The sequence below is a fragment of the Chamaea fasciata genome, unplaced genomic scaffold (genome assembly GCF_029207755.1).
Source record: "Chamaea fasciata isolate MVZ Bird 193981 ecotype frontalis unplaced genomic scaffold, bChaFas1.0.hap1 SCAF_7, whole genome shotgun sequence".
NCBI classification, from domain to species: Eukaryota; Metazoa; Chordata; class Aves; order Passeriformes; family Sylviidae; genus Chamaea; species Chamaea fasciata.
Window position 1 is genome coordinate 2,019,903 of NW_027094092.1, and position 27,180 is coordinate 2,047,082.

Here is a 27,180-nt window from a genome sequence, read left to right on the forward strand (position 1 = left end):
CTTAATTGATTCCTGATAACTGCTAACATTATTTATTCCTTACATTGTGTAGTCCAAGAGGTTTGCATCTAAAAAAAAAAAAAAAAAAAAAAGAAAAAGGAAAGTCAAACTATTGAACCAAGTGTGGCAGCTGGGAGACTGTGGGAAGGGTTTTCCTGTGGGGACACAGGAACATCCCCAGCTCTGCTGCACTGCTGCCTGAAACATCCTCAACCTGCCAGGAGCACTGGGTTTATACAGGCGTTTATTGTAATAATGCACGTGCAGGAAAATTTCAGGACTTTAACAGTTTATCCACCATCACCTCTCACCCAGGCCCCAAAATAAAATGAGACTTGCAGGACAGCCCTCTCCTGGCACGGCAGTGTTGTCGTGGAGCTGTGAGCAGAAACTCTGTTGGGGAAGACACACACGGATAAAATGATGACGTTGCCTGAATATTTATTAGAAAAAAATTTGAAGGGGATCAGTCAGAGCGGGGTGCCGGCCAGATGCAGGTCGTGTCACCCCTCTGAGCATCTTTGGGGAACCTTCGCTGGAGAGCAAAGCACACGATGGAGGTGCCGCGCAGCTCCCACCAAACCTGTCCAAAACACCGGGAGAACGAAAGTCTCGGGTCCGAAGGGGAAACTTCGCCCCTCTCCTTCCCCTCAGCATCTCCCGGTCCTCTCAGCATCCTCCCCGCTGGCGGGGCGGGGGCTCCGGCTCCGCCCGCTGCGCTCCTCCCGGGCCGGGCCCCGCCCGCCGGCGCTGAGCGCGGAGCGACCGCGCCACGGAGGCTCGGCGGGCACCTCGGGCACCTCGGGCACCTCGGGCACCTCGGGGACCTCGGGGACGGCGGGGACAGCCGGCGGGATGCGGCGCTGGGCGCTGCTGGCCGCGCTGCTGGCCGCGCTGTGCGGGCCGCTGTGTGCGCGGCGGAGGGCGGCCAGCCTGGGCGAGATGCTGCGGGAGGTGGAGGCGCTGATGGAGGACACGCAGCACAAGCTGCGCAACGCCGTGCAGGAGGTGAGGGGGAGCGACAGGGGGGAGCCTCTCTCCTCCTGTATCCATCCCTCCGGCCGCGCTCCGCGTCCCCTCCGAGGAGCCGAGGACGGAGCCCCCCCGGCTCGGAGCCCGCCCGCCCTCGGGGCTCGCCCTGGGAGCATCCCGGGATGAGCAGAGCGGCGTGCCGAGGTCCGGCTGGAGCCCAGAGTGAGGAAAGGGACGGTGCGGGGCGACGGGAGCAGGGGAGGGAAGAGTTACGGGATGGGCTTTGTGCGGCAGGGGCGAAAGACGCGCCAGGGTATCCCAAACCAGGAGTCGGGGCTGCAAGGATCCTGAAAATGCGTGGAGGAGCAGCTTGCTTGTGATGTAATTGAGTGCCTTGGTCTCAAATTCGTGGCCCAGGATCGCACAGGACCCGTTTCAAAGCCAGGAATAGAGACCAGACCCCAAGCCGTTGCCTCATTTGGCTGTCAAACGCCTCGTCCCTGCACTCCCCTTTCTTGTGCGCTTTTTATTCCCCTTCCTGTTAATAATCTTCCTTTCAAGTTCTCTTTTCCCCTCATTCGAAAGTACTTAGTGTACAAAAACCTTTAACTGACAACCTGCTGGAGGAGCAGACCTAGGTTTACTACAGGTTTACTATAATTAGATAATTCCTGAGCTTTTGCTGTGGTCTGGACGGTTGCTGAAATCTCCCTCTGTTATCCACTTCATTTGGACAGCAAAAACATTGAGACAAACCGTTCTTTACAGTGCTGCCAAGAGGCTGAAGGATGTAATCCGAATTTCTGCCTGTTTTACTCTGTAGTGAGTTCTGGATTGAGGAGTGGTCTATGTGCAAAGTGTGAATTGCTTGAGCAAAGGCTTCGGAGGTAAATGGTTGGTGCTTAGAAAGATTTGCAGCTGTAATTTAAGATAAACAGATGCACAAAAGGAGAGGATTTGTCTTGAGAAAAATCCTGTTGTTCATCCTGGTTGAACTTGTGGCCTCCTAGCTCTGTTACAGTAGTTGCAAATGAAAGGACAGGAATTATTCTTGCTTGTTTACAAGATTCACACCCTTCTTCATCCCACAAAGACAGTAGGAACTGAAATAAGAGAATTAAGTTCTGGATATCTGTGCCCTCATCCTATAGGGCTGCCTGTGTTGACTCCAAGGGGCTTTTGTTTCTCTCTCTCGGCAGAATGTTTTCTCTTCTTTGTCAGAATGGAAAGCCTGCCTCAAGTTTTTAGCGGTTTTCTGTGAAGAACAGAAAGCTGGGCTCTCGACTGACACCAGCCTGTGCAGACACCAAACCGCCAGTGGCCTGCACGCTTTTTCCCCTCACAGGGTCTGGCTTTGGCTTCACCAGCCCAGAGCTCCAGGGTTTTGCTCAGCCCTGTTTTTCTGGCCCGTGAAAAGAGCTGGAGCAGGCAGTGTCTGAGACGGGGGCCTGCACAAGAAGCATAGCTTGGTCTCTTTTGTGACATTTTTGCTAATTTTCAGTTGTTTGTTTTTGTTTTTGTTTTTGTTTTTTTTATTTTTAAATTTGGCAGATGGAAGCTGAAGAGGAAGGGGCAAAAAAGCTGTCAGAGGTCAGCTTTGAAGACTTACCTCCCAACTACCATAACGAGTCCAACACGGAAACCAGAGTGGGCAACAGAACTGTTCAGACTCATCAAGAAATTGATAAGGTATGAGAAAACTTGTATATGGTGAGCTCTCCATTCTTACACACCTTTTCTTCAAAAAAAAAAATAAAGCCCCCCAGTTTTACGTGTTTATTCACAAAATAATTTGGAGTGTAAGTTTTCCTGCTGGTAATTACTTTGGGGTTTGATTGTATTTTCTGCGCTTGGCTAGTCACGGTGTTAAGGACACCTGCCATGGAAGGTTAGTGTGAAATAACAATTCATTTTGGAAAAAAGGGCCTGTTAAAAATAGGACACAGCTACAGCTGTTACATGGGGGATGAAAACCCAACCATCTCCTGCTCAGTTGGCTTCTTTACAGTGTCGTTTTAAATAGACAGGGAGGTAGCTCCGTCATCTATCTTCCCCCTCGGATTAGAGTTTATTAAGAGTGACAGCAAAACGGGAAAAAAAAGAGGGAGTGGGAGCGGGTTAATTATTGCAGGGTGTGGGACTGGGAGTAACAAAGGAGTAATAAAAATTGTAGTTTGATATTTGGTTCTTTTCCTGTGTCAGGTTACGGATAACAAAACTGGATCAACAGTTTTTTCCGAGACAGTTATTACATCCGTAAGAGATGGGGAAAACAAAAGGAATCACGTAAGTGAGCACATTTCTTCCCTTTTGAAAATCAAACAAATGCTTTGGGTTCCTTGTTCAGAAGACTGTGACAGAGTTCACCTAACAACATCTTGCAATGTTTTGAAACACAGACAGCCATTGGGGTAAGCAGTCAAAAATGTTTGTGTGTTTTAAATAGTTTAACTTAGGAATATTATGACTTGGAAACAGAGTTTCAGTGCTGTGGTTAATTGATATGCTTGAATATTCAATTTGTCTGTCAAATGTAAATATTAAATACCAAAGATAGTTACACAGCCCTTTCCAGTGAGTGTGGGTAAATCCTTAGTATAACAGTGACCTGGTCTTCCATTAAAAAAAATCCTTAATAGATTTTAACAGCTGAAAATAACCCCAAATCATTTATTTATGAGGAATCTTTGGAACAACATATGGCTCTGTTTGCTTTTCAGCCTAACACAGTGATGGACAACTGGTTATGAAATGTCATTTTGAGGGGAAGGGAGAGAGATGGGACAATAAATTTGCCTCCCCTCAAAAATATGGTTAGTTAAGGACTCTCAAAGGAGTTTAAAATATCGAGAATATTCTTTACCCGAGTCTTGCAAGCGGAGGTACATTTGCTGAACATCAGTAGTCACATGAGAAATTCAGCACATACCACTACTTAAAAAAATTTGGTTTTCTTTGGTTACAGTCTTACCAAAGTGGATTCTTTCCTGTGCTCTCACTAAGACTGGGCTTGCCAGGTTTCCTCCGATAGCTGGCTTCATCTGACTAATAGTTTGTGGTATGGTTTACTTCAACATGCCCTGGCTTTTTTTAGAGTAGCTTACCTCCAGTTGTTTCACAGAAGCAGCTCTGTGACTATTTTATAAATATAATTATGGAAATTATTTTATAAATATAATTATGGAAAAATTATGTCAGTAGTTCCAATTTCTAATGGGCACAGAACCCGAAATTAGTGCCTCTTTTCTAAAGTTTTCCCTCTTGCAGCTCATGTTTTTATACTGCTATTTAAATTTGGAAGTAGCAAAATATAGCACACACAGGCAACTTTACTCTCTTTTTTTTTTTTGCTATTTGGCAAAGCCTGTAGCTTAACTGAAAACTCAAGGTATAAAATAAATTGTAACTATTCTAAACTACGGCTGATTCTACACAAAGTGTTAAAATCTTCCACAGTGCTTTTTAATAATGAGATTATATGTAATGAAGGCAATCCGAATGTTTCGGTTTTTTTTTTCCAAGCAAACGTGATCATCATCTTCAGTGTACAAAGGCAAACTTTATAACCTTCTTAGCACTGCAACACAGCACTCAGTGGTGTTTCATAATGTCTTTGGTTTGCCTGTGGTGTCTAATCCTTCTTCACTGCTGTAAAAATTATTTCTGAATTAACTTTCTCCAGGGTTCATACAAAGTTCCTTATAAGCTTCGTATATCGAGGTACAGCTGCGTTTTCCATATGGGAAGTTTGCCTCACTGCCCAAGCCGGTGCTGCATCCAGAGCTCTCTCACTGCTCCTAGTGCTCCAGCTGAAGGATTTGAGGGCTGAACAGAGATTTTTTTTTTTTTTTTGGTCAGGTTTTGTGGTGGCAGCCTTCGTGCAGCTCTGAAGCAAGAACAGCCAGGGCTGGTCCCGTCAGCTCCTCATCCCTTAAACCCCGCACCCACTGTTCACCAACACCCCCCTGCAGCAGCCGCTGCTGCAACAGAGCTGCAGTTGTCGGTGTTTATTTCACCCCCTCACACTCATTCTGAGCTTCAGCATGCCCGTGGTACAAATGTGGGGTTTTATCCTCTTTACCTGTCAGAGCCGGGGTTAAATGTTCGAGAGATGGATTTTGGTGTTCAGATGTTTACTCAGCTCTGTAGCGCAGTCTCACAAGTTGTGAGTTCTAGCTAACAAAGTAGAAAATGGCTCTGTCTCTTATCTCTTTCCAAGGTCTTTTAAGCACAAACTTTCCAATTATGAAATGACACCTAAATCATTTTTACTTTTAACCCAATAACCAACCACCCGTGGCCCGCAATGCGGATTTTTCTACCCAGTTGCAAAATACCACCCAGACCCATGAAGAAGAAGGTGAGAAAGAAGGATTAGCCTCTGCCCTAAGTCCTCCATGTTGCTTTATATATATATTTAACTATGTTCTAAACCCTTAAACTCTTAAGTTTTCCACCACGTGATATCACACACTTCTATCCAAACTCCACACCCGTAATCCCAGTGCTGTCATCCAATTTTGGAAGCCGTTTCCACGGCCTCAGGTGAAGTGCAGTGTTTTCTTGGGGGTCAGTGCCTGTCAGCACAGAAAGCCTAAAACTCTCAGCCTCCAGGGTTCCAACGTACAAACACCTTATTTAGAGGTTGCCAGCTTAGGGGAAAAGCAGCCTACAGATGTACTTGGTGCTTGTTTAAGGAGAGCGTGAAATTAATGTGACTGAGAGATGCCGAACAGGAATACATCTGGGAATGCTTGCAAGCTTTAAACATGAAGGAGGAATATGAATCACTTCTGCTGTTACAAGGGCGAAGAAATGTTGTGGGAGTAATGCAATTAAGAACTGGAAGGTTTGGGTTACAGCAAGGAACAAAGTGTGGCTGGGGAGAGATCCGGGAAGTGGAAGAAAAGTTTTGTCCGAATCAAAAGGCGCGGTTGCTTAGATCTGCAAACTTAAGGTAAAAGTATTGGGAAACGTGTTGCAGGAAACTTTGCACTGGGCCCTTGGGGCGTTTTTATGTACACAAATTTTCACACCTGAAGTTTTGTGTGACACTGTGACGTGTCCCTGTCACTCTGCAGGCCACAGGCTCCGCAGAGCAGCAGGTGGTGGAAGAGTGATTGCACTGGTTTCATAGGCTCAGTTTATAGGCTTGCTTTGTAAAAGTTAAGGATTCCCACAGCTCCTGCACTTCAGGTACAAAATTGAGTGATAAAAAAAAAAGAATTTTCCAATCGCCTTCACAGACCACCTGCTCTGAAATTTAAACTCTGTGTGATTTATTACTGCAGTAATTTGTGATAACTGGAGCCCTGCACCTCCTCAGTTTGCGTTTATTTTCTGTGCTGCGTTGTAAGCCTCTGAAATCGCTGGAAGTTTTTCATGTGATGTTTTTGGGCTTTGAGAGATGACGCAAGAGCCGCACAAGAAGGCAAAGATGTGTCTGCATTGCAGTAATAAATCCACTTCTTGGCTGGAGTGAGGAATCCAGCACTGGTGAAGGAGCTTCGTGGGAAACAGGTTGTGCCTGCATTTTAGATCCCAGTGCTTGTCCTCCTGAAGCAGGTACCAATGCACACACAAAGAGTGCACAGAAATTAACGTATATAAGCATGTGCACGTACATAAAGTGCAGATATTACAGAAACGCGAGGGAAAATCTTCCACACGCAGACTTTTCCTGCCAGGCTGTTTCCTCCTGGCTCTGCATCCCAGCAGCATTCTCCTCAGACTGCTCTCCGCTACTGATGGCGATGCCTTGGGAAGGCTGACCTGAAACAGAGACTGGGCAGAGCTAGAGAATAAAGTAGGGATTGATTGAAAGTCCTCCAGGATACCCCTTGGGCAGGACAGGGCTTGACCAGGGCTACACCCAAGGTGGACCCAAAATGGTCACAAAATGGACAAATGGTCACAAGATCTTACATTTTTATAAGTTTTGGTCCGCTTGCATGTTGGAGTTTAATTGTCCAATTCCAGCTTCAGGTTGTGAGGTCCCATCCTTCTTGTTCCTCCCTTCAGCCCACCCTTGTTTGTGCTTTTGGGCCTGAAAGTTGTCCTTGGTCCTCAGCAGGAAAAGGATTTGTTTTGTCTCCCCACTCTTGCCAGCACTGAATATGAGGCTCAGAACTGCACCCCTGGGCAGCACAGAATCTGAATATCATGAAAGCTGAAACCCAAGGCATCAATGGCTCCTGTGACAGTGCTTTTGTGGCTGTGGGTGTTTTGAATCCCCAGAAGGCGTGTGTTGGGCTCCTTGCCATTTCTGGCAATGCAGCCCAGTTCCTCGGAGGTGCTGCATTACTGGGAGGCCCCGTGGACATTCCCGGACTCACGTTCGCTTTCTCAGATGTCACTGAGGGCTGGCAGTCACCCCTGTAGATGTCAGGCTTCAATCCAGCAGTCTTGTGTCTTTATAGAGGCCAAACACAGGCAAGAGGGAGCTGGATGGGCGTAAAATCTGTGGAAGGCTTGACATCCATTTGTTCCTGGATTTAAGGCTCAAATACTCTGTAATTTACTTCTCCTGGGAGCATTGGGTAGCTTGCGAATTAACAGAGTATTTTCAGTGGAAAGTTCAAGCACAGAGCACAGCAAAAATAACAGCATTTCTCATTATCCTGTGAAAATCAAAATCTTTTCTAGCTTGTTGGCTAGACCTGCTTCAGTTGTGATACATTAGCTAAACCAAGGGAAAGCAAGGATGAAAAATAAAAGGAAGCAAAGTCGGTGCTGTTAAGGTCTGCTGCAAAAAGATTAATTTCATTTCTTCTCACTTCCATTCAGAGCAGTATTTTACACTTTCTTCTATTATAATCTCTCCTGGTTCAAAGCTAGTGTACCTAAGCTTTTTTCCTTGTCTCCAGTCACATGAGAAATAATAATAAAAAAGCAATACCTCTTTTTAGCTAGGTTGTTTTTGTGGTGGTTTGTTCGGGTTTTTTGGTGTTGTTTTTTTTTTTTTTCCAAATTTTAATAGAAGTCTATCAGTTAGCTTCCAATTCTCACTTTTGAAAGAGATTTTTAATGATGCTGGTGTCTAGGGAGAGCGAACCAGGGAACTGGAAGAACCGAATGCATTTCTCATTTCACTTTGGCACTGTGGAACAGGTTCCTTTCTTTCGCCCGCCCGTGGCGGCGGAGGCTGTTGAGGGCAGGGCTGTGCCTTCTCTCTGCTTACACAGCGCAGGTCAGAGTGTCTTTGTGGTGTGACTCTGTGCAGGGTGCCTGCTGCTCCTCCAGCAGGGTGGGAGCGCCTGTGTGCACACCTGTGCTGGGGACACACCTTCTGCAAACACAGCAGCTGCTCTCTGAGGGATTCCAAACACCAGGGCGTCCTTAGGAGGAGACCCTGGGCTGCCCAGGCCTTCATTTCCATATTGAAGGCTGCTGTTTGCAGCCCTGGAGCTCTGGGCAGGGAGGTGTCACTGTGAAACAGCCTTTACAAGCTGACCTGGCGGGTTCTGGTTTCTCTGTACAGACGGAACAGATGGCACTCCTTTTATAACAGCCTCGTTTAAAACCTTTTCTCAGCATTCCTCTTTACTCTAGCAGTAAGGTGCTGTAAAGAAAGAAAACAATTCAATTTCCCCCTTTTCTAGGGAAAAACAGTGGTTTCAATGGTTAAGCTGCAGCTCTTCAAGCTCCCACTTCTCTGCTGATATCCAGACCTGCCAAAGTAACCGCTTGGTTCCTGTTTGGGCACCGTGTGTGATGTCACCAAACCTGTTCCCAGCCACAGGCACTGGAGCTGCTCTCTTTGAGGCTCAGACTTCTCCAGGGAGAGGACTATAGAAAGGAAGCTTTGCAAGTTGAGAAGGAGGAATCAATGGAATGGGAACTGCAATTTTTTTCCATCAGCAGCACTGCAGGAGAGGAGTCGGTGGCAGAAATTTGAAAATGCAGCATCTTGGCTTTGACTTCTGCTGCCTTATGTCTCAGGGAGGACACTTGCTTTGGGCAGTCTTGTGTTTGGGTCCAATTCCTTTGTTGCTTTTTTTTCACGGAACTTTTATTCCCTGATGGCGTGCACTCAGCTGCCTTAAACTGTCAATAGACACAGTAAGTGCATTGCTGGGTTGAAATCCAGGTCTCCGTCCAGCCAAAAATCACGTAATATCTAAATCTGGTAGGTTTTGTATGTTTCATAATTTAATTCCCTGGTATTCTAGGTTTGCTAAGTTTTCTATTAGCTGTCCAGCCTGCTCTGCTCCGTTCGTCACTGGACTAGTGCAGTTCTTTCCTGCACAACACCCACCCTTTAGGTAATCCTCGGTGGAGGAGCAGATGAGGCAATTTGTGCTCGTTTTAGAGAGCCATGGCTCCTCAGGCAGGCATGGTTAGACATCCATAACCAATTTTTTATGTTTTACTGAACCCCTCTTCTGGTTCCCTTTTTGGTTTTGGTCTTGGCAACGTAGAATATGAAGCTTTGGGGCAGGTGTGAGTAGCTCATGAGGACAAGTAGCCTGTGTTTGTTGGAGTAGGAAATGATGTGGAGAAGGGTGCAAAGGGAAAGAGGCTTTAGCTAAAGATGAGAAGAATCGTTCAGTTGGCATTCTGAGTTGCTTTTATTAGTCTGGAGTGTTTTCAGGCTGCGCACCTTGTTGTAGAGAGGGACTTAATCTTGTATGAAAGGTGTGATGGACTGTGTGCATGTCTCTGAGACTTCATAGAGAACTCCATAAGCAGCAAATGCTCCTTAGTGATGCAAAAGCTATTAAGAGATTTAATTTAGGTCATGGATGGCAGGGTGGCCTTATTGTCAGTCACAGTGTATCTAAACCCAGTGGTTTTGACTGATGTTCACTGGGCTACAGCCAAAAAAAAAAAAAAAATCTGAATGTTAGCCCCAGTGGATGGAAGGACCTGCCAGAAGGAGTTTGAAATACAAGTGTCAAGTCTAATCCTGTTCAAAGGAACTTCTCTGAGGAGGAAGGTGGGAAATCCCTGCAATTAGCTGACACACTCCTCAGTGTGCTTTGCTTGCAGAGCTCAGTCCGTGCTGGGCTGGTTTTCTCTCTCAGAAGGCTGTGTGGGCAGCTGTGGTGCACACAGAGCAGCCGGAGGGGACAGTGTGCACAGACGCCACGTGCTTGTGTCACCCTGCAGGGCTGCACACACTCACCTGTGACCCTGAGCAGCGGCAGCAGCTGCCAGACCTTATCCTCAGGGGCAGGAGAAACAAGGTGCCTTTTGCTGAGAGGTGAGGCAAGCCAGGCAGGTGTCCTGGCTGAAAACACAACCAGCCACGTCAGAGACACAGATCAGTATCACCTTTATTTTTTTCCCCTTTTTTTTCCCCTTTTTTTTTTTTCTTTCTCTTAAAGGGTGGCTTAGATTTCCAGGCAAAAGGGTCGCTCCTAATTAAAGGTATTAAAATCCTGCTCCTGTTTGTATCAGTGGGAATATGAAGCAGTTCAGATAACTTTAGTAAATCTACTTGGTTAGTAATGAAAAAAAGTACTTAGGGAGTGACTAGGATTCCTCTCATATTTCCTGTTAGTCTAGCTTAGTTTAAGTTGTTTGTGGGTTTTTTGTTTGTTTGTTTGTTTTGTCTTTGGTTTGGTTTGTTTTGGTTTGGTTTGGGATTTTTTTTTGGTGGTTTTTTTTTTCCTGTTGAGTTAGGGAAACAGAACTATGTAGTACTAACAGATATTCCAAAATTCTTCGTTAGCAATTCCAGTCAGTACCTGTATTTAGAATTGTTGAGAAATTTGCCTGATCCTCATGTGCTGTAATGTGGCATTTCTATTCCAGCTAAACCCCAAGGAAAATATTTTTACCAGGTTGGCTGAAGAGCCACCTCGCCGTTTTTGTCTCGCTGGACTATTACACTTTGTGTAGCTAAATAGCGAAGAGAGAAAGCTTTTCTTGTGACAAATCTCTCCTCACCAGAACGGAGCTACTGCTGTGATACAGTGACAGTGCCTGGAATTGAGTCAATGTTTTGGGCATTGAGGCCTTGGGAAGGCCGACCTGAAACAGAGACTGGACAGAGCTAGAGATTAAAGTGGGTATTTATTGAAAGGCCTCCAGGATACACCTTGGGCAGGACAGGGCTTGACCAGGGCTACACCCAAGGTGGACCCAAAATGGTCACACAATGGCTAACTGGTCGTGAGTTCTCACACTTTTATAAGTTTTGGTCCATTTGCATATTGGGGTTCAATTGTCCAATTCCAGCTTCAGGTTGTGAGGTCCCATCCTTCTTGTTCCTCCCTTCAGCCCAGCCTTGTTTGTGCTTTTGGGGCTGAAAGTTGTCCTTGGTCCTCAGCAGGAAAAGGATTTGTTTTATCTCCCTACTCTGTGAAGGGAGCTCACCAGCACTGAATATGAGGCTCAGAACTGCACCCCCGGGCAGCACAGAATGTGAAAAACATGAGAGCTAAAACTCAAGGCATCAGCATGGTTAGTGAGAGCAGATTTGTAAACCAAAGAGTTCTCCTGAAGGGTACAAAACTCTCTCTTCCAGCCAGCGCTTCCCCAGTGTCCATGCACCACTCCTGGAGCTCTCAGCATTCTTGCTGGTTGTGGGAATAAACCGCTGCCTTGCCTGAACCTTTCCGTGCGCAGGGAGGAATGAAGCTTCCTGTTTCTCCCTTGTTTGCGCCGCAACTCTTGTGCCGACAACCCGTGGGAAGGGAGCAGTGCAGGTCAGAAGGAGGAGGTTTGCCTTTTCCCTGGGTTTGGTTCAGTTTCCCCACTCCAAACACGCTGAGTTTGGGGATCCAGGGCTGTGCAATTGCATTTTATAGATTATGTCCAAGTTGTAGAGATATAAAAACAAATCACCATGAATGACTTTATTTTCTGCCTCTCCTAGATCAACCTGTTTATTCTAAGAGAAATGTGTGGGGTTTTCTTATCTTCTCTTTAAGGTAACATCCATTCAGGAGAGCAGATCTTTTCTGTGGGCTGGTGGCAATTTCGCGACCTAGTGACATCTGTTAAGAGATCACAGTATGGATTTCCTTCATTGAAGGTTCATCAGCAGTGTTTCTTTCCTCTTGCCGTACACATGTAGCAAATTAATCATCGGAGGAGAAGCTTTAAGGCAAATGAGATTTTTTTTTCCACTGGTTTTGATTACATGACTTAATTCGTTGGCTCCAGCAGCTGTCTATTTGAGGTTTTAGCTGAAACCATGTTATCTAATTAAGCAGCAAGCCTTAGCTGGAAGGGTAACAACAGTAGCTAAAGGCTTTAGGAAATACAGGGTGCATCACTGGATGTGTAGCAGAGATATTTTGTCTTTCTATCTTTTATTTTGCCTCTGTTATAATCTTGGAATGGTTGAGACAGACACAGAGGATGCAGATAAGTGGGTTAAAGCTGGTTACATCAGTGTTGTCACAGGTAAGGTGGCGGAGTTTGCTGTGGCTGGGGGGTTGGCCCAATAACACGTCATTCCATATAAGATGAGCCTAAGTCTTACCTAACCTTTGCCTGGGCTTGGGGAGGGTTAGATCCTACAACGTCTGTAGAATGATACTGCTTTTGTGCCAGTGAGTAGGAGGAGAGAGAAGGAACGTGATCGGTGATTGCTCAGCCTTCTGTGCACTTGTGCAGAGTCAGGAAGAGGTGTGAGATGCTACCAGTCCGGCTTGGTGGTGGTTTGCACTATGATCGAGCTAAACCATGGAAATTGAAGGGAAGTGGTGAATGGGAGGTTTTTTTCCGTTTAGTTCTGTTCATCAAAGGTTTGGCAAACGTAAGAAAGAAAGAAAAGCTCTGTAGAACGGTGGTTTGAAACACGATGCCTCGAGAAATGCATTTCTGTGTCAGCTGAGTGAGTCTCGGCTTTGTCCTTCCTCCCGTGTGATTCACAGGGAGCATTTTGGCTGCGTCTGTGGAGTGAGTGTCTGCCTGGCCTGTGAGGGGCTGAGTCACTGACAGCACTGAGGGACACCACTCTGGGGACTGCATCAGCTGCCAGCTCGTGGTTCTTCACCTCTGCAGCTTACACAGAGAGCCCCCCTCACCCATCCTGCCTGTCCTCCTCCTCCTCTTCTCCCTTCCAGGGATAATAGATTGTGATACAGCATGACTGGGCTGAAGGTACACGGGGTGGGGTGGGAATTCTGGGTTTGTTTACCCATTGTTGCGTCTGGAAATGACTCAGAGCCTGCTCATGAGTTTATATCACATGAGGAATCCCTCAAACCTCTTCCCTTAGAAAGTCCAGGGGGAGCAGCGCTATCTTAGGGCATGTAGAGGGTTTGACATCATGCTGTCAGGCACAGGGGAACCTTAGTGGGGTTTTTTTGGGTTTTTTTCTGTGTCCAAGGTATCTTACAGCTGTCAGAAAGGGAAAGTTTTGGTCCCCTGGTAGGTGTTTGTCTTGGACTTCACACATGGTGGAAATCTGCAATACATTCATATCCTTATGTCCCTTTTGGAAGGACAGAAAGAATGTCCCGAAGGCCCTTCTTCATTTCTTCCTCATTTGTGTTTGTTTAGGGAATGGGACAAATATTCATGAACAGTCATCATCTCATGTTGTTGATATCCTCTAGGCACAAGATTTCAGGTGGAAAATTAAATTAAGGGAAAAATATAACTAAACAAGAGGCTCTTTTGTAATCCCAACAAATGCCCCAAAGAGGAGGTCTCGACAAAGCTTCAAAGAGTCAACACCTATGACCCAGATGCCTATTCCATCCTTTGGCAGACATGGATCTCGTGTTCCCAAAATCCTCGAGTGCTGGGGATGATTTATTCCAATGCTGTTGCTGTAATCCAAACCCCTTCTTCTTCCATCTACAGCTCAGGGAAAATAAACTCTTCAGTTTCTTCTGTAGTAAAAGCAATCTTACACTGTCAGCTCTGCCATGAGCAAAATCCGTTGCATGTGGATCCTTACCACTGTCCTTCTGTTCCGAGTGTTATTATCTTTGGCTGGCTCCTTAAACAGAATTCATAAGTCTGTTGAAACCATAGGCTACCAAAAAAAGTATGTTGTATCATAACAAAGCCCGTAAGATTCAGGGTTTGAAATCAGTTCAGCGAGGGATGGGGCACAGGTCAACATCTTACACTCAGTGTGCTACTCTTAATTTAGTGATGAAAATTAGCCAGCAGCTATTAAGTGCAGAAATCTCGTTTTCAAAGGCTTTTCTTTTCATCCAGCTGTTTCACATCCTACTCTGCCTTGTTTTGCTTTCACAAATTTGCAGAACTGACATAGTTCGGTAGTGAATCACAGAAACTTTGTGGCTGCCAACTGACAAGAGCAGCCTGCAATAAAACTCAGCTCCCGGGGAACATCACGACCTCAAAGCTGCGTCTCCGTGTGATCTGATCACCGCTGCAAACGAATCCTGGCGCTTCAGAGCTTTGTGGCACAGCCCTGCAGTGGCTCCACAGCTGCTGCTGGAGCTCAGGACGTTGGGAATAAAACCCAGGATCTCTCAGACCACGAGTGTTTAGGCACATCTCCTGGTTGTCAGAGACCGTCAACAACCAGGTTGTTCTCCCATCAGCAGATCCACAGGTAGATGCATTTCTCTGTTAAGACCATTAATTTCAAACCCATTAGGAAAACTTCATATATAAACATGCCATCAGTATTTTGACCTCATATATGTGTGTATATATATATATATATGCACAGTCACAGACCTTTTCTCCTTTCCTACTTAGATAGCTCATAGTTTCCAAAGTTAATTACCTGTCACATACATAATTTATGGGGGTTTTCTACTAAATTAGAACAGTTCTTCTCATGTGCTCACTTCGACACCGCGGCAAAATAGATTGAAATGAGTCCTTGGCACTGTGTTTCCTACATGGGAGCGTTTGCAGAAGCTGTACTCCTGCCAGGATCAGGTTATTGTTACCGAGTAAAAAAAAAGAAAAGGGTGAGGGAAGAAAATGAAGTGGCTGCTTCTGCAGAGCGACCTGCTATTAAATTATTGCAGGGCATACAGAGAGATTTTGACCAGGAGTGAAAAGAGCATGGTCTGTGAGAGCACCTCAGCACCATTTTTTTTCATTATTCTGAGGCATTTGCCAGGAATTTTGTTTTGGTTTTGTTTCTTTGGGGGTTTTTGGGTGTAGTTTCTTCTTTCATTGGAGTCAGTTCCTTGAAGCTGCAGATGGTATTTTTTTTTTCCCCTCTTTTAACACTGAGCATTAACTGCGCAAGGGTCTGATCAGTGTCAGGATCCGTGTTTGTGCGGTGCGAATGAGCAGGTGATGTAGAAAGGGATGCGGTTCTTACACTGGTGCTGAGCAGTTTACTGGGGGTCACAGCCTGCCTTAATAATTCCCTTTTTGGCAGCATGTTAAGGCTAACCTAGCTGTGCTCCTTTGGGTACCTAAAGCCAAGCTCAAGTGCCTTTAAGCCACCTTCAGTTATGTCATGTAGACATATTTTGCCTCCATTTATATTGTGTCGTGTGGAGAACCAGAAATGAAGTTTTTCCAAATAAAATGTTTCTGGGAAGCGGGGGAAAAGGAATCGGATGAGATTAGCTCCATGGAGAAGTTCAAGACGAAGCCAGGGGACTTGTGTTTTGTTGTTTATTAGCTTGGAGCTCAGCAGTCGCATTCCTGTTGGACAGCCACCCAAGGAGCTGGCTTTCCCCCACAGCACTGGGATGTGACCCCCAACACAGCCTGCAGCTCATGTCTGCTCTTTTTAGATGTCTCTTTTTATTTTTTTATTTTTTTTTTTTAACAGAAGTTCCTAATTTTACGAGTGCTGTGTGCTTGGCAGGACAGCAGTGAGAGGTTTGCGCTGCTGGAAAGTATTACAGAGGTTTTGAGGTATTTCAGGGCAAGTTAATTCATATCTCATTAAAGACAAATGCATTATGTGCCTTGTCTAGACAACTGAGAGATTAGGAACTGGAATGCTACTGCATTTCAAATTAAAGTAGTAGTTTCCATAAAACAATATTCCATTCTGTGTAATTCCGCCTTTTTTTAAAAATACATGTAGGCTATAAAACAGGTTTTATGCTTCTTTTTTTTTTTTTTTCCTTACTACTCAGCAGTTTTTTGCCGTCTGCTGCAGAAATGGAGAGCAGCCCTGCGTGAAACAACGTGCAGGAATTGAAACAAAACCTAGAAGGGGATTTAGCTCTTAGAAGGACTCATTGCTGAGGGGTGCCAGTTCCAGCGTGAGCGTGGCACTGCAGCCGTGGCTGGAAGTGCCGTTGTCTCAGGGGTGCAGCTGGCCGAGCTCCGGCTCTGTTTGGGGAGGATTTTTAGCTGTGGTTCATGGAGGTTGACACTGAGTTTCACCTGAGTTACAGGTTTTTGAAAAGGGAATTGCTTCCTCTGAGGAGTTTTGGATAAACACGTAAAGGGGGTTTTGTTCAGAAGCTTTTGGAGCACAGTTGTCCCGAAATACAGTGAGAGGTGCTCCCATGCATTTCCAAGGTTATCACTAAAGCTCATTTGCTAATTGTCGCACCAATTGCTTTAGTGGCTTTGTTTCCTGTGTTTCTGCTGGCAGAACTTCCTCACCTCTCCAAAATCACTGATTTTTGCCTCTATACTTCGTGGCTCGGGAACCTGAAATGCACAGAGGGTTAGGAATGAACACTTTTAGGAAGGGCTGTTTTGGCTTTCCAGCTGTGGCAGAACACAATCCTGCCTCTCCCTTCAGCTCCTTCGGAAGTTTTGTGGGCACAAACTTTACCTGGATCACAGTAAACCAGCAAACTGGGCCATGTAGATTACACGAGGAGGGGAAAAGGGGTTCTCCTGCTTGAATCTCATTGTTCTCATGCCACAGAACCACAGAAAAGTTTATATTAAGTCATGGCAGCGCCTTCCTCTGCTTTCTTGGGTTCTAAACTAAAGAGTAAAGATCCCAGGAGAGAAAGTCTCGCTCAAGACAGTCCCTGACAAATACTGGCCGCAGATATGAGTAGTGAAGAGAGAGTTTTGTTTCAAGTTGTCTTTGAAGAACTTTCTGAGAAGGTGGAGGCAGGATGAGTGTGAGTGGGGAGAGGGAATGGCTAAATCAAATGCCGGTTGTGAATTTAAAATCAGCAAGTCCATTTTGAAGGTTAGACATCATCAGAATATGTTTTAGTCTCCAATTAGGGTTTTAATTAAGGCTTAAAGGGGAAAAGATCAGAGCAAAATGAGTTATTTCAGTGCATACTGTATCACCAGCAAAACAGAGTAGTAGAAGTACTGCCACAGTGAAGTACAGAAGCACTGTATGTGTTATAAACACACATTATATTACTGGCTTTTCACAGATATTAAGATGAATACTATATGTGTAATGTTAGGATAACTTTGCTGTATGAATATAGTTTTTATTTCTGCTATTGACAAAGCTTAGAAATAATAGTTGGGTAGCTGCTACATAGTCATGCTTATAATTGAACTATGTGCTTAGTTGAGATAACATCAAGTGAACATTTAATGAGGACCCTGCTCCTGACATGTTAACTGTCAGCACCTGCTGTCTGTAAAAAGTACACACCAAAGCCCAAACTAGAGGTAATAATAAAGGGGGACCAAAACCACGACCAAGAAACATGCACGCTCTAAAAAGGCAGACCCAAAGAAGAGCCATGCAAAATAGTTCCTGGAATATGTAAAACAGTTTGTAAAAAAAATATAAGTATACAGAATAGTCTGTGAATATGCAACAGGCTGATATAATGAGAGAAGTATTTAAGTATTTAATATTTCTTTCAGCAGCAGTTGTTTCAGCAGACTTAGGAACATTTTCCGTGATTTTCATTTTTCTGCTGGGTGGGTTTTTGTGGTGTTTTTTTTTTTTTTTTTCCTTGTTGGTTTTGGAACAGCTCCTAATGCCCAAATAGCTTCCAGGAGCTGCAGGATATTCGCTGCAGAGCACAATAATATAATAAGAGTCCACAGGATGCTGAGTGTGTCCTTGCAGTACACGGCGTGGGGTTCTCCATCCTGGCCTCTGCTGTTGATGGGTCCCAGTACACCCATTAATGAACAGGCAGTGCTGCTTTCACTCTGTGTTACTCTTCAGCACTTCCTAACAGCCCGTTCCTTGGCCTCAGCATCAACTGGTATAACACCAAAATGGATTTCGGGGAGGTGTACATCATTATCAGCACGGCCGGTTCTGTCTCTTGTATGCTGTGCTGCGCGTCAGAAGCCAGCACTCCCTCTCCTCAGTTTACCCAGTTGCTCCTGCAGTGACAAAATATTCGGAGAAATAATTTAGTTGGCACAGTTCCGGGGGAAAAAAATGGATCGTTCAGAGTCTGTCGCAGCTGATGAAGGTGTTCAGATTTGCTGCTTGTCCAGCAACTGTTCTGTCTAAAGGTAGTTGAATTAGAAAAGGTCCGTTGCCTGATTAAATAAGGAAAAATAAGTAATGAAATAAAATATATGGTTACACATCTGCATGTGAGCATTTCTGAGTTCTGCGTTAACTGTGGGTATCTGGGTGAGGTGAGTTGGTGTGGAGTGTGGCCCACAATTTCACAGAGCACATAGGAAAGGAAGCCTGTGCCATGCCAGGAAAGAAAACCACAAAGGGATTTATTTTTTTTTTTTTTTCTGCGACTGGAAATCGTCGTAAAACTGAACGTCTGAACTGGTAGGACACAACTCAGTAAGAGGAAAAAGGTTTTTCGGTGTGGGACTCATTAATTCAGGAGAAAGCAGCAACTGGAGAACTGCAGCTTTGGTGTTAGGTGGTTTTAGAGCTAGGGAGAGAGTTATTCCATGAGTTTAAAAACAGTCATGGGAAGATTTCTCCTTTGTGGAGAAGGACATTTGGAAAACCTGACTACAGCGGGACCTGGCTGTCTGCCTGAAAGGGGATGGGACAGGAATGAAACACTGTAGTCTGTTCTGGGTATGGTTTATACAGGGGATTCATAAAGGCAGCTGACAAAGCTACGAACGAAACGTTGGCCCAGAAGAGCATGAGCTGCCGAAGAGAAGTGGCTGGAGCCACAAAACCTCCCAACACACTGCCTAACAACATTTGGATATTTGGGTTTTGATCCACCTGATTTTGTAGCGACAGAAAAGGAAAAAAAAAAAAAAAGAAATAGAAGCAGAACACACACGGTATTGGGATAATGAAGTTGAAAAGCAACTGTGAAAATTTATAGCAGCCTAGGCCTGGTGATACTAATTCCTTCAAACAGCTAAAATTAAATTACGTCTTCTGAATTACGAACGCATAACCCGAATGCCGAGTTGTGGGCTTGAAAAGAGTCAGGCCCCAGCCTGTGCTTAGCTTCCGTTCCGTGTTTGTGTTCTGGGTAACCAAAGTGTTTGGAAACACCCCGGGTGGCCAGGATGGGGTGGGTAACTCAGACAAGGCAGATTCCTGCAGAGCAGCCTTGCCTCGCGCAGGGCAAGAACCCCCCAAAAGGCTGAATCTGGACCAGACCTGAAGAAAATGAGAAGCTTAGTGGGAATTTTCTATAGAGGTTGCACAGATGATCTGCTCCAGTGAGATTAGTGTCTGCCAAAGAGCAGTCAAGTGCTTACTTCAGAGAATCCAGGGATTTTTGTGCAATCCCTTTCCCTTTTCCTTTCTTCCCTTTTTCCTTTCCACTAACAATGGTACAAACCAGTGCTGGAGTGACTCAGAACAGTGCTATGATTTATTCTTCTGTTGACTACATTGTTTCCAGCCTGGAGGGAAAAGAAATAAAAAAAAATTAAATTGCATTTTAGAGAAGAGGGTTAATCACGCAATTTTTGAGAGGTTAGATGGCAAAACCATTAGATGGGGAAACACGCCCTCCCTGTGAGCCAGACGTGAGGGTGCACAACTCTGTCACTCTCAGTGTTCTCCTCAGGGAGTGGATCCACCCAGCAATTTGAGGATTTAGATGAGCCAGGGAGAGGGCACCGGTCTGTTACAGAACAAAGAACCCCAACAAACTTTTTGCCTTGGTTCCCAAATAAGAAACAAAACCCAATGAAGAGCTTCTGGGTGTTTCAAGGAGAGGCACGGATTTTGGCAAATCACACTTTTATCCTTTTCCTCCAGGAGTGTATCATTGACGAAGACTGTGAAGCAGGGAAATATTGCCAGTTCTCCACCTTCGAGTACAAGTGCCAGCTCTGCAAGCCCCAGCACACAGTAAGTCCTGACTGAGATGGGATTTCGTGTGATCTTGAGAAACTCAGCAAGTTATTGTCGCAAAGGTCAGCGAGTCAAAATTGACAGAAAAGAAGCTGCACAGCTTTCTGCCTGAGGGTATAAAAAATTTCATGTTAACGTGGAGTAATTAAAAACCCAGGTTGGGATGGCCCAACGCCTACCCCCCTCCACACCTTTTCTTTGCAGCTCTCAGCAGAAGACTTGCAGGATAAACAAAGTGAGAACTGGATCCTAGCTACTCTTGTGTTGTAAAGTGTAAGGTGGGATCAATTCCCTGACCTAGAACCTCGATGGTTACAGAGCGTTTTTCTCCTTCATTAGCAGCTCTTAGTAGTGCCAGTGTAGCCCTGCTCCTTGCCCTGTGTTCAGCACTGCCTGTGGGATCCACTGGAAAAGAAACACACATTTTGTGTGGCTGCCCAGACAGGGCTTTACACAGGCAGGAAAAAGCTGCTGGAAGGCTGACCCGCCACGACTCTTTAGGATTATTAATCAAACTACCTCAAAAAGGAAACGAAGTGACACACATGGCTTTCATTAGTTGATTTCTTAGGCGTGTGTAGTTGAAACACTGGGGCAATTGTCACGCAAAGCAACCTTTAGCTAGAGATTTGCATTTCTGATTTGCAAAGAGATTTTTTTTTTTTCCAGAGAGATTTTTTTCAAAGATTCTTGGTTACCAATGACGTCTGGTTCTTATTACAACTAAAAACCAGATTTTAGTAAGACTTTTTTTTTTTTCCTTTGCTCTTTGAAAACAATTCTTCTGAACAAATCGTGAATTCCTGAGTGGATTTAGCAATGAAAAAAAAAATCAGTAACGTTCTCCATTGATGATGTTTCGCTTATTAATTTTTGTTTCCCTTGATTGCAGAAGAGAGGGCCCCAGGGCGAGCTTAGAGCAGCATTTCAGTACCTAAAGAAAGTACCTTTAATATCTAAAGGGGCTGCAAGAGAGCTGGAGAGGGACGTTTTGCGAGTGCATGTCGTGGCAGAATAAGGGGGAATGGCTTTAAATTGAAAGAGAGCGGGGTTAGATTGGATATCAGGAAGGAATTGTTCCCTGGGAGGGTGGGCAGGCCCTGGCACAGTGCCCAGAGAAGCTGTGGCTGCCCCTGGATCCCTGGAAGTGCGCAAGGCAGGGTTGGACGGAGGGTTGCTGCTCTGCTGTGGAGGTTCCACGTGTGCTTCAGTCGAGAAGTCGGGCAGCTCTTCGTAAGCAGTGGGAATATGACATCTCTTTAAAGTGCACGCTGCCTTCTGGCCCAGGGCTCAGTTGTGAGTGTGGCTGTGTGTGCTGACCCTCCCTGAGTGCTGCAGTGCCAGCTCCCTGACCAGCCTTTGCCCTTGGCAGCCCTGCTCTCGGGACGTGGAGTGCTGTGGGGAGCAGCTCTGCGTGTGGGGCCAGTGCAGGAGATCCACGTCCCGAGGGGAGAACGGCACCATCTGTGAGAACCAGCACGACTGCAGCCCTGGCACCTGCTGTGCTTTCCACAAAGGTACACGGGGCTCCATCCTGTCCACTGGAGCCTTGGCATGGGGCTCTCTTTAGCCCAGGGGGGGGTGGGAACCCTGGGAGCTGGGAATTTTAGGCTTTCTGTGCTGACAGGCGCTGACCGCCGGGAAAAGATTACACTTTTTTTGGAGAAGGCTTCCAAAATTGAGTGACAGCACTGGGATTGCGGGTGTGCAGTTTGAACAGAAGTGTGTGGTATCACAGGGTGGAAAATACGGAATTTAATATTTTAGTGTATAGTAATATACATGGGGCAGTATGGAGGATTTGGGGTGTTGGCTAGGTTCTTCTTCTTTCACCTTCTTCTTCATGGGTGGTGTATTGCAACTGGGGGGAAAAGTCCGCATTGTGGGCCACTGGTGGCTGGTTATTGGGTTAAAAGTAAAATTAATACAGGTGTCACCTCGTAATTGGACAATTTGTGCTTAAAAGACCTTGGAGAAAGTTAGAGACGGAGCCATTTTTCACCTTGTTAGCTAGAGCTCACAACTCATGAGACTGTACTGTAGGTGAGAAATAATAAACATCTGAGTCCGAACACAAGGACTTCATCTCTCGAGCATTTAATCCCGGCTCTGAGAGAAGAAAAGAAGATAAAAACCCCACACAGGGGTAGTGGTTAAATCTCTACAGAACCAGCAGGTTGCTCTCCCTCGGCCTGTGGAATGCATTGGGTTAACTCCTTTAGAAAAGTTGGATAGAATTAGGAGTGAGGAAGAGCCTGGTGGGCTGCACGCTGCTGAAAGCAAAGCCTGTTGCACACTAGAGACGAGACCAGCAGCAGAAGCACAAACAGGAGCATTCCTAAAGGGGAGTCTTAGGCATTTAAAAACAGCTGTGCCAAGAGGCACAGAGGAATGATATCCCAGATTATGTTGTCAGTCCACATGGGAATGTGAAACTTGATTTACAGAAGGGACCACAGAGGAGGAGGTCTCGGGCCTGAAATCAGTCCTCAGTCCTGTCTGGTTGGGGTCCAGTTTCTTCTACTGCTCTATACCCACCAGTTCCTCACTGCATTTATCACAGTTCACCTTAATTCAGTAGTGACAGGACACAATTCCAGCCAGCTCCCTGCTCCAGGTACATATTTCCCCGGCATTTTTCCTTGTTGTGAGCCAGAGCAGACCTTGGTCTGATGGTTGGGCCTGTCCCACTCTCCGCCTGCTGGTGGATCAGGGCTGCCAGGGCATTCCAGGAAAACAAAGGAGAAAGCTCCAGCACCATTTAAAAGTGAAGAGGATCTGCTCAGCTTCCCCACGTTGATGTTGAGCATTACACAGTGGACCTTCAGTGCTAAGTAAGTTTGGTTAGGAAGGAACAAGATACATAGTTACAGGAAAAATTTATATGTGTATAAAACAATAGGCAAGGACATTGATGAATATCAACAGAATACTCTTAGTAGAACATGAAATAGTGCTGTTGATTAATAGCAATGAATTTTTATTCTCTGTGGCTGTCTGCTTTTGCAGGGCTTTAGGGTTTTGCAGGTTAGGCCTGACCTCAGGGCCTTTCTCCATCACCAGAGTATTACAAATGGTTGTCCTAATAAAGATGTGTGTTTTTATACGAAACTGTAGTAAAGCGTGGTGGACTTGCTGCTCAGTATATGTAATGTTTTGAAATTGAGAACTGATAGGTCATGTGCATTCAAGCACGTGTGTCTGTGCAGACACACAGAGATGTGTCTTTTGGCCAAATGTAGTTTAAAAACTCAGATTTGGAATTCTTGTCATATTTTATCCTGCCATATGAGGTGACTGAAGACAAGAGGAGGAAGGGAGGTTCAGTAGGAACATCTGGAAGAGCTGAATTCCAGACTGAGACTGGGAGTTACTGACATGGGGAAACCCAAAGGACACGGCCTTCTTAAATGATTTCTTACACAGGCTGAAATCCAGCCCTGTGTAGAAATGAGGGTGCCAAGCCCCAGATGCCATCAGGCAGCTTTGCCCGCAGCAGAGTTGATAAAATAAATGTCTGAGTTGTAGTTCTTGAAACCTCATGAGTTTCTGAACAATTGCTCTGTATTTGCAGCCTCTGCAAAGAAATAGGAGAAATAACAGAGTTTAAGACAGAGAGGTATGTCTCTATTCAGATTTCAAACCATTAGTGATACTCATTGCAAAGGATTGCCTATAATGTTGGTTTCCTTGGGATTAGAAGAGTTTGAAATCTCCTAAGGATGGAACTGTGCTGTACTGCCTTGACAGCAGTCTCCGAGTCAAGCTGGTTTTGCTCATTAAGGGTGAACTTCAAAAGTCTTACTCCCACCTAGTGGAAAAAACGTGGTTATGGCTCCCTATCATGTAATGGGACGTAAAAAGAGACCGAGCCTGACTTTTTATATCCTGCATGCAGAATTAAACATGGGTTCATTCCAGTCCAGCAGACAGCTAAGGGCTTCTCCTAAAATGCCTTTCCTTTGGCCTGCAGAGCTTCTGTTTCCTGTGTGCACACCCTTGCCTGAGGAAGGGGAGCCCTGCCATGATCCTTCCAACAGACTTCTCAACCTGATCACCTGGGACCTGGAGCCCGATGGAGTGCTGGAGCAGTGTCCCTGTGCCAGTGGCTTGAGCTGCCAGCCTCAGAGGTGAGCACCAAAGCTGGCCAAACAGGCTTGCTTGGAATTTTTTGAGGGGTCTGCGGTGAATAACTACAGAACTCGCAGGTTCCGCCTCCCTAGAAAAGGTTTTGACAGCTTTTCTCATCAGTAGCATTGAAACCTTCTGCTTTGTCCCACACAGGTGTGCCTAACTGAGTTTGGCAACACATTAATCCAGTGTGAGTTAAGTGCGTGAATTAATGAGGCTGGTACTGCTATTTTAATCAGTCAGTGCTACCAGCTGTTGAGATGCATCATCCCAATGCCATTCTCTGCATAAAGTCCTTGTCCACCAACTCTCCATGTGAGACTGCGCTTCTGTCAGGTTTTTTCTTGCTTCAGGATGTAAGATATGTTAAAGGAATTTTAATGCAGACTTTTCATAGGTCGTGCTTTTAATATTTCTTTAAAAGGAGTTATTTGCATCATCAGCAGTTTCATTAGCAGAAAGTGAGGCCATTCCAGTTTTGCTCAAAGCAATTTTAGAAAATCGATGTTTTTCTATGAAATAAATTCTCCGAGTTTGCTCCTACACTACCAGCATCATATTAACTTCCAACAAGACATCATAGCTGGGATAGAGATGCAGATTAATATTTCTCTCTTGTGTGTCCAACTCCTTCTATGTTTTTTCATGCTGGAAAAGGAATTTGGTAGCATTTTGTTTCATGAATGTCAACTAAGGAAGCAAGCAGAGCTGATCCCATCCTTTCAGCACCAAAATTTTTGTTAATGTGCCATTAACCTCAGCGGAGGTCTGTCAGCAAATGTCAGGTCTAGTAAGAACAACGTTTCAGATGAGGACACAAAAAATTAATTAGGGTGTGAATGTAGCTGAACTGTCCAGAATTCTCTGTCCAAATTTGAAGATTCAAATAACTTTTTTTTTTATTATCTGCGTTTTGGAGGGCCACTGCTCTCTTGTTTACCAGGATCAAATGTTTTGTGCTGTTAGGACCTCTATGTGTGGAAATCACATTTGTAACTTTCCAGCTGTCAAGCATGTGAGAATCTGGTGCTTGTGAAGTGAGCGAGGGTAGACCCACTGTGCATTTAACACGTTTTCACGTGGGGAGGGAATGGAGAGTTTCACAGACAGCAGAAGAACACAAAATGATGTACTGAATGACCAGATGTGCCTCTTCCCAACAGCCACAGCACTACATCTGTGTGTCAGCTGTCTGCCAATGAAACCCAGCACACTGAAAAAGAAGATCCTTTAATCATGGATGAGATGCCCTTTCTCAGCCTGATCCCCCAAGATCTCCTCTCTGATTATGAGGAAAGCAGTGTCGTTCAGGAAGTGCGTAGAGAATTAGAAAGCCTGGAGGACCAAGCAGGTTTGAAGCCCGAGCCTGACTCAGCTCAGGAGCTGGTTTTGGGAGATGAAATCTAAAGCCCGAGCACCAGTTTAGTTAGTTGTTTCTAGATTTGTTTCGTTTAGTGTCTTGCTTGTACGAACCCTGAACACACACTGCTGGATAGAAGTGCAATAAACAAGGTTTTCAAGGAGCATCCTTCTCTGTGCACCAAACCTGCATGTCCCAGCTACTGCGGAATTCTTTCCGTCCCTGGACCAAACCTCCTGCCAAATGGGAACCATAGGAGTGCTCTTCTGGATTTGTACTTTCCCCTTGTATGTTGGAAATAAAACTTCTTAGTACTTGTGCTCATTAAAAAAATACACATAAGCATAAACGTGACCTTTGAGTACAGATGTTCAGAGTTGTTTTATTTCTCCAGGGCAAGAACCATCTACTCTAACACTGCTGAAGTCACAGATTTTAAGGAATTTTTAAAGGAATTTTGACTTTTTTCTTTAGAATTAGTTTGTGCTTTTAATACACTTCATAGGCATGAATCTCTGCATGTTGCAAGACGTGATTATTTTTACCATCCTAAAAGATCACTGATTTCAAATAAGTCAATAGCAAGCTAAGAGTAAAATCTGACCCCCAAACTCCCCAGCTCCCAGCTGTCTCACCAGTTTGCTACCATGGCTCCTCCACTGTTCATGGTTTTCTGGCATACAGATTTCACCATCTGTTGTTGCACGTGGTAAAACAACACGTGAGGTTCCAGCCAAGTAACTTCTCATGGTGCTTCTTCCCAAATAATCCCTATTTCTCATGTCTGGTTCAGAATGGCAGAGCACCAATAACATGAGCAGGTGTAAGACTGTGCCACCAACCTGCACATCTTTCACCACTTCAGGTGTTTGAAGGCTTTTCCATAAATTCCTTGGGTACCAGAGTGAATAATTAATAGCCATTATCATAAACAGGGAGGGAATTTCATTGTAACTGTCTGAGTTTTGGTTTAAGGATTCTACAACCCATTCTCACACCAACACACACACAGACACTGTCTCTGAGAGTTCACTCAGTCTACCCTCCCTTTCTATCCCTAATAAAACTATTGTGCTGTAGAGACAGCCCCATCTATAAAGGGGAAGGAATTAAGTGCCACTGCAGTGTTCCTGTTTAAAAACATATCCATGAGAGCAGTACCTGTCTGTGAATACTGCCCTCTTAGGGACAGTACTGTCCTTTCAACTTCTTGGTGCTGCCAGCCCCGGATTTAATCTCTACACTTTTGCCTTTCCCAATGTCCAAGTTTGAAGAAAATTCACAATCCATTTGATAGGTAATTTTTTTCTCTCTTCCCAAACCTCTAAGGATGCTTTAGCACTCTGTATCTCTGGCAAACGGTGGTTTAATGGAGTGCCCTACCCAGGGGATGGTATTTCCCTCCCTGCTCCCTTTGCCCCCACTTGCAGCCTCACACGTTGGCCAAGAGGCAGCACAGGACAGTCGGAAGAGGAATAATGAGGGAACGCCTGCTTCTCAAGCTGCAAGACTCCTCAGCATTTTTAGGTTACTGTGGGCCAGCATGCAAGGAAGAACTGAAGGTTCTGTTATTGAACACCCCTTTCCCTCTGCTGCCAATCACACTTGGAACTCGGAGGTTTCACTGGTGAGAAATTCAGTTCTGGAA

At 45.2% G+C, this 27,180-nt stretch overlaps 1 protein-coding gene across 1 annotated transcript; it reads left to right on the top strand.

Moving 5' to 3' along the window:
- The first annotated feature begins 759 nt into the window (after positions 1–759).
- Positions 760–26,044, top strand: DKK3 (dickkopf WNT signaling pathway inhibitor 3). Its single transcript, XM_066187211.1, has 7 exons — positions 760–1,008; positions 2,524–2,661; positions 3,175–3,258; positions 19,946–20,038; positions 21,414–21,558; positions 24,015–24,171; positions 25,336–26,044. Exons 1-7 carry the CDS (start codon positions 856–858, stop codon positions 25,577–25,579), a joined length of 1,014 nt encoding a protein of 337 aa, XP_066043308.1. The 5' UTR covers positions 760–855; the 3' UTR covers positions 25,580–26,044.
- Positions 26,045–27,180: the final 1,136 nt, after the last annotated feature.